At 39.4% G+C, this 14226-nt stretch overlaps 1 protein-coding gene across 2 annotated transcripts in view; it reads right to left on the reverse strand.

The window, feature by feature from the left end:
- Myof (myoferlin) overlaps positions 1 to 14226 on the reverse strand; it is a 151351-nt gene that overhangs the window by 45737 nt on the left and 91388 nt on the right. For both annotated transcript variants that reach the window (XM_046449805.2, XM_046449804.2), the window contains 6 exons: positions 12829 to 13021; positions 11193 to 11348; positions 8054 to 8185; positions 5154 to 5317; positions 2838 to 2952; positions 886 to 991 (listed from right to left, as the gene is read on the reverse strand). In XM_046449805.2, the coding sequence (XP_046305761.1) occupies positions 886 to 991; positions 2838 to 2952; positions 5154 to 5317; positions 8054 to 8185; positions 11193 to 11348; positions 12829 to 13021 (866 nt within the window). The remainder of the gene's footprint in view (positions 1 to 885; positions 992 to 2837; positions 2953 to 5153; positions 5318 to 8053; positions 8186 to 11192; positions 11349 to 12828; positions 13022 to 14226) is intronic.

A 14226-nucleotide genomic window follows, 5' to 3' on the forward strand; every position in this document is an offset into this window, starting at 1 on the left:
CACTCATGAGAAATGAGTGCACCTAAGAATAAAGCGCAGCTCAAGGAGCAGAGGGGCACAGAATAAGGGTGTGGACTGTGTAGTTCCATGCCCTGGGTTCAATCCCAGGACTTCCCATGTGCTGGCTGTTTATTAAGTTTCCTGAAACTTGCTAAACAAACCTGTCTATGGCCCAGTTTCTGCATCATACAGGTAAAATATACCTTTATATAGGGTTATTTTTAAACAATCAAAGTAATGTGTACAAAACACCAGGATCATATTTAGCATGCTGGTATTACTTAATCAATGGTAACTATAAGATCATATGTGAGCATCAAGACCAATAAAGAACTTCAATTTTTATTTGAAATCTTCTACATCAATGCCAGTCCTTTCTATGCTGTATGCCTTTTTATAAGAAAAACAAATTTTCTCTCTTGATAATTCAACTTAGAATTACTCTTCATAGAAAAAGATAAACGCTATTATTAATTGAAGCTATGTCAATAATCTACCCTATTTCTGAATATGATGACTTTTAAGGCATTTTACAGTTCTCTTTTCTGATCTGGGGACCCTGAGTGTTATGTTCCCATGAAGATCATGAAATATGATTAGGACAGAGAAAATCCAAACCCAGCTCTCTCCTAACTTCTCATCCTGGATCCCCAGGTATCTCAAAGCCTAACTAGTTGATCCCCTAGCACCTGCTATTTTTCACTCTTAACATCTCGCACCCAACACCTGCTAAGATATTTGCTTATTCCTTAGATTCTGCATCTGAATAGTTACAGATAGCAGCACATACTGGGGTTGTCATAGATGAGCAGAAGAAGGACTTTCCTCTCAAGAAACCCTTACTCTGGTTAACCTGCATTCAGCTAAATAGATGCAAAATGTTACCTTTCTCATCCACTGCTCGATTTATGTCATATACCCATGCATCATCTTCCCACTCCCAGCCTGGAGGACAAGTCAACTCAGCGGGCGATGCTGCCTTTTCACCATTCTTCAAATAAATAAAATAAAGAAAGAGAGAGAGAGTGGTAATAAGATACAAAGGTACGTTTTCTTAGACTTTACTATGTATCCATATGTTTACATAGATACTATCTTAGAGATTCATTTAGCTCAGAAAAATATCCAATCTTTATTAATGCACAATTGCTACATAAAAATTAGTTGTTTGAGGGCTGTGGTTGTAGCTCGGTGGTAGAGCGCTTACCTAGCATATGTGAGGCACTGGGTTCAATCTTCAGTACCACATAAAAATAAATAAAGAATAGCAATTTCACATGGTTCAACTCTGAAATGGCACAACTGATTTTTATGGGGGGTTCTACAGGAAAGAACCCATCAGAGGATGGATCAGACATTGAAGACACTTGTTTTCAAGTACAGGAAAATGCTACGGAGGTTCACGATCATGTAAGACTGAGCAAAGTTTATATAAAATATTGACTTAAGTTTATATAGAAACTAAGAGAATCATGAAAAAGAAAGTTCATAAGTAAAGAAAATAAAGGTGGCCCATAAACATGGGCAAACACTCAGCTTCACTTTAAATTAACAAACTGGAAACTGAAACAACCGCCGTGCATTCTATTCACATACTGGCAAAGCTGACACAGTGGGATGTGAGTGTTTGGGCAAATGTCTTCTCACACTGCTGCTGGGAACACGTTTATGCAACCTCTTTGCAAAGCAATTTAGCAATGTTTATAAAAATCTTACATGAATTTAAATTTTGACCAAGCAAATCCAAGATCTTTCTTAGAGGTAAACCTTCTTAAGTAAATAAAAATGTATGTGGAAGTAAGAGAGAGGGAGAGAGAGAGACAAGGAGAGAATGGGGGGCATCTCATTAAAATAGAGTAGAGGAAGGGAGAGGGATAGAAATGGAGGGAGGGTATGCAGAGTACTGAGGAAAGAAATCTACCAAACTATGCTATGTTCATGTTTGAACTGACCACAATGAATCCCACGTATGTGTATATGTATTCATATATATAAAATTATAATGCAACAATTAAAGCAATAACAATAATAGAAGGGACATCAGTAGAGTTAAAGCAAGAGGATCTAGGAAGGAAGAAAGAAAGGGAAGGTTCTGGGGAATGATTGATCAAATTATGTTATGTGCATGTGCAAATATGATACAATGAATTCCCCTGTCACCTGTCAATTCACTGTCACATGGTTTATGAAAACCAGAAAAAACAAAACAACACTCCATTTCCAAACCCTTCAGGCCTATGAGAAGGAGATTTAGCTAAATTAAGTATAGTAGGTGCATATAATAAAATACCCTAGAGGCATTTTTTTAAAGCTCATAATATATATGTATTGATATTGAAAGCTGACCAAGATATATTATTATGTGAAAAATCAAGTTGTAGAACTGTGTATACAACACAATTTCATTCAGGTGAGGAAAAAAGAAGTTATACAATTGCGTATGAACAGAAAATGGCTTTCAATGGTTACCTTTGGGGGGATACTAGTCAGGGAGAAGAATTCATCTTGGTTTTCTTTAAAAATGTTTGAATGTTTAAAAAGACACGAGCATGTTGTTACAGCTTTAAAAACTAATTAAATGATAGATGAATATTTAGCCTAAAAATCTGTGCAACCTACACATCACCACGTGGCAACATCTAGTGACCTAGGTCCCATTTCTTTTCTGCAGAAGTAAGGATCGTGCAGCAGTGCCAGTTAAATTGTGAAGGGAAGACTATTTGGGGACAGAAGATGTATAAAAAGAGGGTGAAGCCCAAGCCTGGGGTGGTGGGTTCCCAGCAGCTCGTGCTTTAGAGATGACGCACGAGGAGTCCTCTGGAGAGCAGGCAGCTCACCGCATCAGTGTACGTGTCCTCTGCGGGTTTCCACTCGCCCCCGGGGTAACGGCTCTCATTCTGGTAGACTTCATCTGTGAACTCTGTGTGACCAGCATCGGCCTCAGTCAGTAAGCTGCGGGCAGGCAAGCACTCGTGTTATCAAGGAGAAAGGGTAACCCGCAATCCCAGTTATTGCCAATGGTGGGGAGGCACCTACACCCTGGGAATGGTACCAGTTCCCTCCCTGCTTGACCCTGTGGGCTCTCTGCTCCAAACTCCCACTTGAACTATCAGATTTTGCAATTCCTTGGAGAAAGGGCCTGCTGAAACAACCAGACCTAAATTGCAGAGAGCTCAGATGAGTGTGATTTCTCCTTCTTAGTAATTAGGGTGAGGACAAGGAAAACTGTTGTGGGCAGCTTCTCATAGGGATCCCAGACAGCGCCTTCCATTTCTGTTTCAGAAATACAGGGCTGTTCAGCTTTTTCTCAGTGAAACTTTTGGCTAACAGTTCAAAGGATGGGGAATCATTTCTTTGTATCCCTCCTATTTTAAAAAATGGAGTGGAGACGGTCATAAAGCCAAGAGTGGAAATATGGACTCATGGATTGCTTGATCTACGCAACACAAATTGAAGGGAGGAGTTTCAATGTTCTCCATGATTCCTAAGTTGACAGCCAAACCAAGTCATTTAAGACTCCAAACTCCATTTGGACCCTGGAGTAATCCATAATAACTCTATCTTGCCAGTTTTCCTCTTGGATTTGGAAGCATTTTTAAAAACCCACAGAAGAAACACAGAGGTTTGATTCTAGCTTTCTGCCGGGTAACCAACTCAAATGAGGGTTCTTTTTTCTTTACTATCTCTGCATCTTCTCCTTCTGTATCCTCCTCTAGAATCAAGCACTGGAGAGGTATCAAAAAATAAATAATCCCAACTATTTATATAAAGTGGGCTCATCCCTCACTTTTATGGCCCCAGAGAAAGAGAATTAAAACCCTGGCTGCTCCCTCTAGGATCCTATCCAGCCCTTACATGCTTTGACCTTCTATTTTTCCAACCACAATTCCTCCCACTGTTCTTTCTGTGCCATTCAAATACCACTTTCCTTCTCCTCACCAACCCCCCCAAATCCACCTGAAGCAAGCTGATCTGCCTTGGATCAAAAGCATTGATGTGCAAGCACTGGCTCTTACCAGGCTGGCTTGCTCACGTCCCTCTCTCCTTAATGGCTACTCAATGGCAAGAAACAAGTGCCAGAGAGGCCAGACTCCAGTTGGGTGCCTTAAAATACAACTTTACAGTTTTGTTTCCTCCAAACTCAAGCTCAGGTTCTAATGCTATTGGCAACATTCCAGAATCAGGCTTTAGTTTCTTCCAGACTCCAGGACCCTACTCTTTCTTTTCTTTTTAATAACAGTTTTGAGACATCATTCACATACCTTACGATTCACCCTTAAATGTCTGCCTTCTACTGTTTCTTGCAGATGTTCCAGCATAATAGTTGAGTGCTGACTTGGATGCCCTGGCTCGTCTTAGCTTCCAACCCTGGCTATACCACTTACAGGTTCTGTGACTTTGGACAAGTTACTTAATCTCTCCATGAACATCTTTCATTTCTGCACATCTTACCAACTGAGGTGCAGCTGAGCTGATTGCCTTTATTATGGACTTCCTTTTCAAGGATATTTATATAGGGAACAGCCTGGAAAGCAAAGATAGTGTCTCTCCCCAGAGCAAAGGGCCAGCAAGTTCACAGTTCATTATAAAAGATTTGGATTCCCTAAGCTCAGGATTCCTCTTCTGCAATGCAATCTACCATTAAGTGCAAATGTCATCAGGCCCTCTTACATCAACCTGTGGGAACTGGGGCATGGAGATCTAGAGCAAAAGTTGATGTTCTGCTATTTCTATTGCTTGGGCAAGAAGGTTCTTTGTCTGTGAATGAGGGGTCATGTATCCATAAAACTGTGGCAAGCAAGTTGGTGCAAATAATGTAAAACCCCAGGCTCTTCACAATTCTTGCCTCAACCTATCTGGTAAGGATGTAGTTAAAACTAAAATGGTGTTGGTGCTCAACACACTGCTTGGCACATTCACACATAATAAATCATGATAATTGTCATTTATCAGGTACTTTTTATACTTGTCTGTCTTATGGGACATTGATGACATCTTTTAATTTTTTATGAATTTCTGTGGACTTACTCCTGCTCAGCAGGTATTTTATAAATGTCCTGAAGAATAATGATGGAGACAACCCATTTAGCAATTTCTAAGAAAAGGTTTCACTGCCATCCTTTTTTTTTTTTCTCAGAGAATGAAAAACTTACCTTCTTTCAGGATCAACTATCCACTCTCCTTCCCATTCCCATCCTTTTGGAGGCAAAAAGAATTCCCTCTTGAGTTTTATTTTTCCTGTGACATCAGAAAACTTATGACGTCCCACTAATCCAGAGGTGCCCCATTTTCCAAACATGAGAGCTTGATTTTCATACTGTCAAAAAGTAAAGTTAGAGTAACACTATCAGAGAGCAAGAAATAAAGCCAGTCCATACATTTTTCAAGTCCATCCAGGATTAAGCTAGACAACCACAGGAAGTGAAAAGCTTCAGGAAGTATGGACCTAACTTGAGTTGTTACTGATCATGCAGCTTTGGATAAGCCATACATTTTTCTAAGCCATAGGAGAGTTTGGGGCTGAAGTTTATAAATTATCCTCATTTATAAACTGAGGATAATACTGCCGTCCTCATAAAGTTATTCTGGAATTCAGAAGTGCAGGTAAGTGTGAACATGCTTAGTAAACATTGCTATCTAATACTAGTTATTTTTATTATTTTAATGGCTCCAAGTAGTTCTCTGAATCATATCTTCTAAAAACCAACAAAATCCCTAACTTATAAATATGCAGGTTCCATAAAGTTTATTTTTAAGTTTACTGCTTAGAATCTGAGACACCTTCCCCTACAGAAATAATATATAATTGATGGATTATTTCCCAGGTATTCCACAAAGAACACGTCTGAAACATGATGGTCTTTTGGCACCCAGACCTCATGGACTCTAAAAGTTCTGAGCCCTAATCCTCTCCAGAGTGTGGCAGGTAGACCAAGATGTTTCTAGGAAGCAGGGTTAGTGACTTTGGCTTGTATCCCTGTTTGGTTCCAAACTGGAATCTCTATTTCTCTACTGATGACCTCACTGAAAAGATGAGTTCATAAGCCATAGGAGAGTTTGGGGCTGAAGGAGGAGGGACGCAATTTGAGTAAGAGCCTGTTGGTTGAGTAAGAGCACAGTAATGTTGTCTCAGATATGGGCTCTGAGCCTGGAGGGGAGATGCGCTTCAACAGAAACTAGATGGGCTGTTGTCACAAGGGGCCCTGAAACTTAGAAATGGAGGAACAAGATGTTCCTGCCACTTCTGCTTGGAAACCAGCAAAGTCCAAGCAAGGACCTCAACATGAAAAAAAGACAACATAGCAGTAGAGGTGGGAAACTTAATTGGCTTTGAGGACTATGGTCTTTAGCTAGCAGCAGTGGAGGCAGGATAATAGAAAAAAATATTCACGAACAAGCACATGTGAAACACCTGAAGAACTCCTAGAAATCTTGGGAGTAAAATGTTGCAGAGAAGCAAACTCTGGTATTAGCACATGAAGGTAAGACACAGTGATATTTCCATTATCATTACTAATGTGCGCACCCTAGTCTTCACAGGCTGTAGAACCTGGAAAAACTATAGAGTCACACAAAACAACTGAAATGGATAGGAAAATCTCTCTACATGAGTTGATGCTTGAGCTCGGCTCTGTGTAGGGAAGTGTCTGGAAATAGAAAAAAGTGGAAAGGAGCCCTGGGCTGGTTGACTGTTTCTCGGGGATTATTAGCAGCCACAGAGCTGGAGGGCTGGTGGATGCCAAGAAATCCTGCAGGAAGCCTCTCCTACATATGCCCCGAAGTCCTTACTCCACACTGCTCAGGTGGCTGGACATTAACATCCTCCACTCAGGGACTCTAGCATATCTTCTGTTTATCTCCATGAGCACTTCTATGTGTTCCACTGTTTCATAGAGTGACTCATAAATGCCCCATGCCTTCCACATTGAAATTATCTGTGATGCTAATCCCTATCTCAGCTACAGAATCTAAATCCCCAGGATGGCCCTGTGAGTCTGCATATTCAATAAAAGACCCAGTTTCTGCAATCACTGCAACAGATTGTGAGATCCTTGGGGACAAGGCCTGGCTTCTTGGTCATCTCCAATACCCAACTCAGTGCCTGGCATAAAACCATTGCTCCTTAAAAACTTGGATCGACTGATAGATGGATGGAGGAATGGAGAATGAATCCAATCATCATTTATCAATTCAATAAATATTCACAAGTACTTACTATGTTCCAGGCACTACTAAATGATCAAAAAGTAAAAATTAAAGATGGCTGTTGCAGGAACACCCTTATAGATTAGCTAGAATGAAGATAGTCCTCCCCTCCTTTTATTTGAACATAAACACCCATTTGTAGAAGAGAGTTCATCCAAGAATGTATCAGAAGAGACCCACCAAATACATATAGTAAGTTTAAATCAAGAAGCACTTGAAGTTAAAAATGGTGTAATAAGGAAGTCAAAATAATTCTACTCTTAGCTTTATATTTTCATGAAATTATTTTTATTGTTTTAATCGTAATCAGACTTAAGTAACTAAGTAGATTTAAACCTCAGTGAAGGTTTTACAAGTTATCTCTATTGCTTTTGAAATATTCCAGTAGCATATTCTTTGCCCTTAAAACCTATTGGAAGCTCCCCCTAAGTGGGAAATGGGTTTTCTGTGATTTAAAGACCTCTTACTCCAAGCAAGTGTTTTAAGATTTGAACATCTCATAAGTGTGTGTGTGTGTGTGTGTGTGTGTGTGTACAGGCACCAATATGACTGGGTATTCCTGAGTTCAAGTTCTAAGAGCTCAAAGGGCATCCACTTTCAGTACTGCTGGCTGAGAGCATCTCTTGGATCTATCACACAAAGGTCTTAATCACCTCGTGTGTTCTGATATTGAGAGACCTCAAGAGGATCTTCTCCCATCCTCTTAAATTAAGGTCTTTTTCGTGGGATTTTAATGGTTGTAATGACAGCTGTAGTTATTTTTGGTATGTGAATGTTTTCCCTAAGGATGAAAAGCAAAAGTTCTTCCCCACCAAATTGGACAAGATAAGGATGTCATAAAATGTACCATTTCAGCAAAGACGGTGAAAGTTCCTTCTGCGAAGCTATTGAACTTCTTCTCAACAGCACTTAAGCCCAGCCAGATGTTCACTCGCAATTCCACAGGCACCTTGGGTCCATTTGTTTTTTCCTGAGGATACTGTGGGAGGAACAATGTTAGGCCATGTTATGTTGGGCGTTGGATGCACTGTGACATTAACATAAAGCCAAAAGCATTCTGAACATCATCTAATCATTGCTCTCACTGGCCAAATTGTCTGTTGCTTTAGTTAAAATATTTCCAAATGACCCTTCAGCAAAGACTGAAAAACAACTAAAGCAGTGGATCTCAAGAGATTCCTGTATGTCCCACTAGGAGGCCCACAAGGTTGAAATAATTTTCCTAAGAGAACAAACAAAAATCTTTATCTTCTTCATTATATTGACATTTGCACTGATGGTGCAAAGCAATGGTGGATAAAACTCTTGGCACCACAATAGGCATCAAGGCAGTAACACCAGACCATACCCATTAGTGATGGCAGTAATAGTGTGATAATTGTTGATACCTGAGTAAGAAAAATGAAATGTCAGTTTTACTAAAGAATTCTCCTGAATTTTTTTTTTTAATATCTTTATTTTATTTTTATGTGGTGCTGAGGATCGATCCCAGCGCCTCACGCATGCCAGGTGAGTGCGCTACCACTTGAGCCACATCCCAAGCCCCCTGAATTTTTTTTAAACTAGAAAATTCAGCTGGGTACAATGGCACATGCCTGTAATTCCAGAAACTTGGGAGGCTGAGGCAAAAGGATCCCAAGTTCAAGGCCAGCTGGGAAACTTAGCAAATTAACAAATGAAAAAAACAAAACAACACTGAGATGTAGCTCAGTGGTAGAGAGCCCCTGGGTTCAATCCCTAGTACTGCAAAACAAAACAAAACAACAAAAACTAAGGTAAAAAGAATTAGTCTTATTAAATCTTGACACTTGAGTACAATATATTTTTAATATTTAGCATAATAAAATGGATAGCACTTCAGCTGCATATTGATATATGATGTTTGTCTTGAGAAAACTTGTACAATTGTGTGAGTCGTGAATTGAACTACATTTTTTTTTTAAATGACATACCATTTTTACCTAAAGTAACAACTGACAGACAAATATGGCCATTTAGATTTGGATATGGAGCAGATGTTTTCTTGACTGTAAACAAAGTGAGCCTATCACTTCAAGAAAAATCACTATAGTTGTTGCCAATGACAAAATTTAAGCTTTCAAGTAAAAACAAAAGAGTTTTAGAAAAACTGTATCTAGCATGGTGAGCTGGATAGCTTCCCAACACATAGAGGCTTTCTGATAAGAGAAATATTTAAAAATGTGATTTTTCTCAATTTGTTTCATACTATACAATGAAAAGTTCCAACCTCAGGAAGATCTGCACAACTTAGCAAACAAATATCTTCCCAATGACCAGGAGTAATGTCACAAAATATGCTTGAATGAAAGAGTCAGAGTTCTGGACAGACCAATGGATTTTAACACAGCTAAGGATGGCAAATTGATTGATATAGTTTCAATTCCACATTGAAATTAATGTTTTAAAAGATACCACTTGAGCTTAGTGTTCTATCAAAGATGAATATACAAAATTATCTGAAAAGGTTATTAAAATAATCCTTGCTTTTCTAATTATATATCTGTATGAGACCAGAGTTTCTTCCTATACATCAAATAACTTATTCCATCAGTTGAAATGAACAGATTTGAGAATCCATTTTTATTTCTGTTAAGGAAGACATTTAAAACGTTTGCAAAAATGTAAAAGAGTATCACTCTGTTCTCTGATTTTTTTCAGAATATATCATAAAAATATATGATTCATGTTAACATGCAAAAAGTTTATGTTGTTGTTTATGTTGTTATTTTGTTGTTGTTTTGTGGTGCTGGGGATCAAACCCAAGGCTTGTGCACGTTAGGTAAGCATTCTACCATTGAGCTATACCTCCAGCCCCAGCAATTGCTATTATTAAATGAATTAATAAAAATTTTAAAATTTTCTGATTTAATTTCTATTTTGGCAAATATTGATGTATACAACCCACATAAACAAAAGCTCTCTGGGTCTTTAATAATTTTTAAAAGTTTTATAGGAGTCTCAAGACCAAAAACCCACTGAATTAAATGGCTTCTTAAACTGGATAATGAGTACTAACAAAGTAAAGCTACAAAGCAATTTCTTAAAAGCATTTTGCTGTCTATCCAGTGAGTTCCAAAACCTAATACAGAGAACGCCCCTCTGCCTTGTCTCCTGCCCCCTGTGAAGTTTTATTTATTAATCAGTTTGCTTCTACCCACTGCTGAGGTCAATTATCATTGTGGTTCTATCTTAAGTAAGATTTATTCTGCAAAGAACACTTGAAAGAAGATAATCACTCTGATTCTATTTACACCTTCCTGATTAAAGAGCAATGAGTACATTTATTAAAAGTTAGCGGATATCTCCTTATTTTAAGATAACCTTCTTCCTCAACTCTCCTTTTTTCTTTCCTTTGGTTCTCCAAATTCACACAGAGGTTCTTCACCAGGCTTCTGGGACTTTCTCAGAGCTGATGCAAAAATGTCAGGTGTAGGCGTGACATGCGTTTCTCTGGGGAAGAGGTCCAGTAGCTTTTATCAAGCGCTTCAAGGGGTCCATGACTCTAAAAAAATGTTCAGAACTCTGCCCTAACATAGCAATTCTCAAAAATTTTCAATTCGAGGACTTGCTTGGTTAGAGCAACAGATTCCAAAGACTAGCAATACCACTTTCTCTTTTTTCCCTTAAACACTCACTAATATGAAGGGAACAAAGGCATGCTTTGACATGAGACATTAGAGTAAGTAGACAATTCGTGCCAGAAAGCAAAGCACTTACAATGCCATGTTGATATTAATAACACAAAGACATCAGGGAGGTGTCCATAACCGCCAGTCTACCTCAAATCACTCTGAGAATTATCACCCCTCGTTCTGGCCCAGTCTAGCTGCCATCTTAGCCAGAATGGGCTAGAAGTGATGACAGGCACCCTAGCCACCCAGTGATTAGTAAATTATAAAGAAGTCTCTTCTCCAGAATAACAGTTTTGCATTTAAGTATTTATACTACAAGTGGAAGACATGTACCTTCAAAAAGATGGTCTGGGTTTTCCCACAGTATTTCCCAGATGCATTCTCACCACTGGTGGAGTATAAAACCTGATGTGCAGGAATTCGTGCATAGGCCAGTCTTTTTTCTCCTCGGATCATCCAGATGATAATGTCAGGCATACTGTTCTGCGGCTGGGCATATGAGACGGCGGAAAAGAAAGCAAAGCAATGGTTAGTCTAGATGCAGAGAGATGGGAGGAGATGCAGTAGGCTGGACTCCCAGGGCCTCATTCAGCAAAGAACATCTTCTAGAACCACACTGTGAGCATGCAGGGTGGGGAGGCAGGCCAAGGCTGGCCAAAGGGAATAGAGAGAATCCGAGGGAGCTTCATCCTGCAAGAGCTCTATCTGCTCTGCTCTGGGAGGTGTTTTAGGAAATGTTCCCTCTTATCATTTGAAGAAAGTCATCAGCAGCAAAGGGCTACAGGTTGCATATATTTTATAGAACACAGAGCATCTATATCCCATAATCCAATATTTGCCAAATCTAAAAATTTTAGTTCTTAACCCCCTCTTTTTTTCTGATCACTATAGAAATCTTTAAAAGTACCAAAGCATACAAAATAAGAAATAAAAATAACTTATCATTAAAATATTTCTTTCCATAAATATATTACCATGTACCTGCTATGGTTTGAAGGTGTCCCCCAAACTTCACTGTTGGAAACTTTGTCCCCAGTGTAACAGTGTTGGGAGGTGGGGCCTAATAAGAGGTCCTAATAATTAAGTCACAAGGGCTCTGCCCTCACTAATAGATTAATTTCAATAACTTGGGTGTGTTGGTTATGAGCATGAGTTCAGCCCCCTCTTGCTTGCTTCTCTCTTTCACACTCTCTGGCCCTGCAGCTTTCTGCCATGGAATAAAGCAACAAGAAAGTCCTCACCAGAGCAGTCCCCTCAATCTTGGACTTACTTCCTAACCTCTAGAACTGTACAAAGTCTTTGGTCTTTACAAATTACCCAATCTGTGGTATTCTGTTATAGCAAGAGGAACTAAGACATCCCTTTACATCTGACAGACAGGAGAGGTCCTTTTACTCTCTTGTTCTTCTGGGCCACCAAGGTAAGTGGCAGCTAGCATTTACCCCACATTTACCATGTGCCCTGCACTGTGCTAAGACTTTACATGACCATCTTTAAATCTTCACACAGCAATGCCATGTACTATGTCCATCTCCACTTTACAGAGGGGAAACTGAGCCTAAGGTAGGTTGAATAAACTTCCCTAAGTTATACATGATAGATTCAGGATTTAAATCCAAGTCTTTCTAACCTCAACCAAAGCTGATGGTATTTAATCCTCTGTACTACACTGATCTGCTACTACTCAAAGTATCACTCAAAATATCCTCTTAGTACTGTGGAAATCATAATTTGTCCCTTTTGAAAAAATTTTCCAGAAACCAACTCAAAATTATTTTCCTGCTCTGATTTCAACTGATTTTCACCCCTCCCCACCCAGTAGCATCCCAAGTCCAATAATTTTTTTATTTTTTTATGTGTTCACTGATCCTATGTGACATCCTAGATACACCATCTACCACCCCTATGCTGGGGCCATTTCACAGACTCCTTCTTCCGTGTGTGTGTGTGTGTAGTTTAAAAGTCTTACCTCTTCAGTCAGTTGCATTAATTTATCAAGCCAGTCCTCAATTTCTAACAATGTGGACTTCACATCCGTGGCTTCAGACCTCATCCTCACAGCTGCCTCCTGTATCTGGGATAGAAATCTGTACCTCAACTTCCGGATCTGAGTATCAAGAATTGTGACATTAGCTTTTCCTTCTGTGAGGGGCAAGGTGTATCTAAAGAAGGAAAGAGAAGAAACAGTGAAGAATAACAATCTAGGTCGAAAAACTGTCATTTGCTTTTGGTTTCCATCTTGCAAACCACATCAGTCTCCTCAGGGATTCTACAAGCATTGCTTGGTTTCAGCTGCAGTTGAGGATATCTTGCATATGCAGAGCAGAAAAGGGGATTAACATTCTGAAGCAATTCCTTGGGTTTGACCTAAGGTCCATGGAGTCACACTGGGAAGAAGATGGATATGGCAGCAGCTGGGAGAAAGTGACCTTCCTTCTTTTTGCTTCCTAGAATATTTGTATGGATCCACAAAATGATGGAGGAAGTTAGAGGTCCTTTAGATGAAGTGTTAACTTTGGGACCAAGAACCTTTAGGCTGTCTACAGGTGGGCCTCAGACGGTCTAAGAAAAGCATATATGTCTGTGAAAACATGCAGGTGACATACTTACGATTAACAATAGGCAGCCTTGGAGCTACTTATCTGGGTACGCTAGTAAATTGTGGCTCTATCATTTACTAGTTCTGGGGTCTTGACTCAATCTCTTGTTCCACTATCTTCAAATGTGGGAAAATGATATCTATTTTTATGGAGAACATTCAGATCCATGCCTACTGTACAATAAAGTCTAAATAATACTGCTCTCATCACTACCATCATCATCTCACCCTGGTCTTCATCATTATCATCATCTCATCAGATTCTCAAAGGGGCCCACAAGTTCCAAAAGAGTAAGAACCACTTGTGCAAGCCAAGACCCCATTCAAAATAAGACTTGGGAAGACTAATGACTTCTGTAACCCCAAAGGGTTACAGAAAATGGGGCCCAGACTGGCCTTCTGCCCTTCCCCCTCACTATGGCAGCTAGTAGGACCACAGGGTGAGGTTGTCACCAACTCCAGGAAGTCCTTGCACATTGTCTCACACAATTGTACAAGTTTTCTCAAGACAATTAGAATTTCCAATCATTTGAATTTCACCCAGCTCCTTAAATGAAGGAAATCCTCGAATGATTTCCCTTAAACACTGAATTTCCTGTCACATAAAGTTAAAAAGGATTCCAATTGGATTCTTCAAAAACAGCTCATATTGTTTGCCTCAGCAAACCTTAAAATTCCCAAGAATTTTCTACATGAAAGTTACCAATTGTTTCTGTCTTATTTCATTAATAAGTATGGCAATATAGACAAATGAAGACCTTGGAATGA

Source organism: Marmota monax, unplaced genomic scaffold, assembly GCF_021218885.2.
Source record: "Marmota monax isolate L192 unplaced genomic scaffold, Marmota_monax_Labrador192_F-V1.1 WCK01_AAM20220418_F8-fsc00004, whole genome shotgun sequence".
Lineage (NCBI taxonomy): Eukaryota > Metazoa > Chordata > Mammalia > Rodentia > Sciuridae > Marmota > Marmota monax.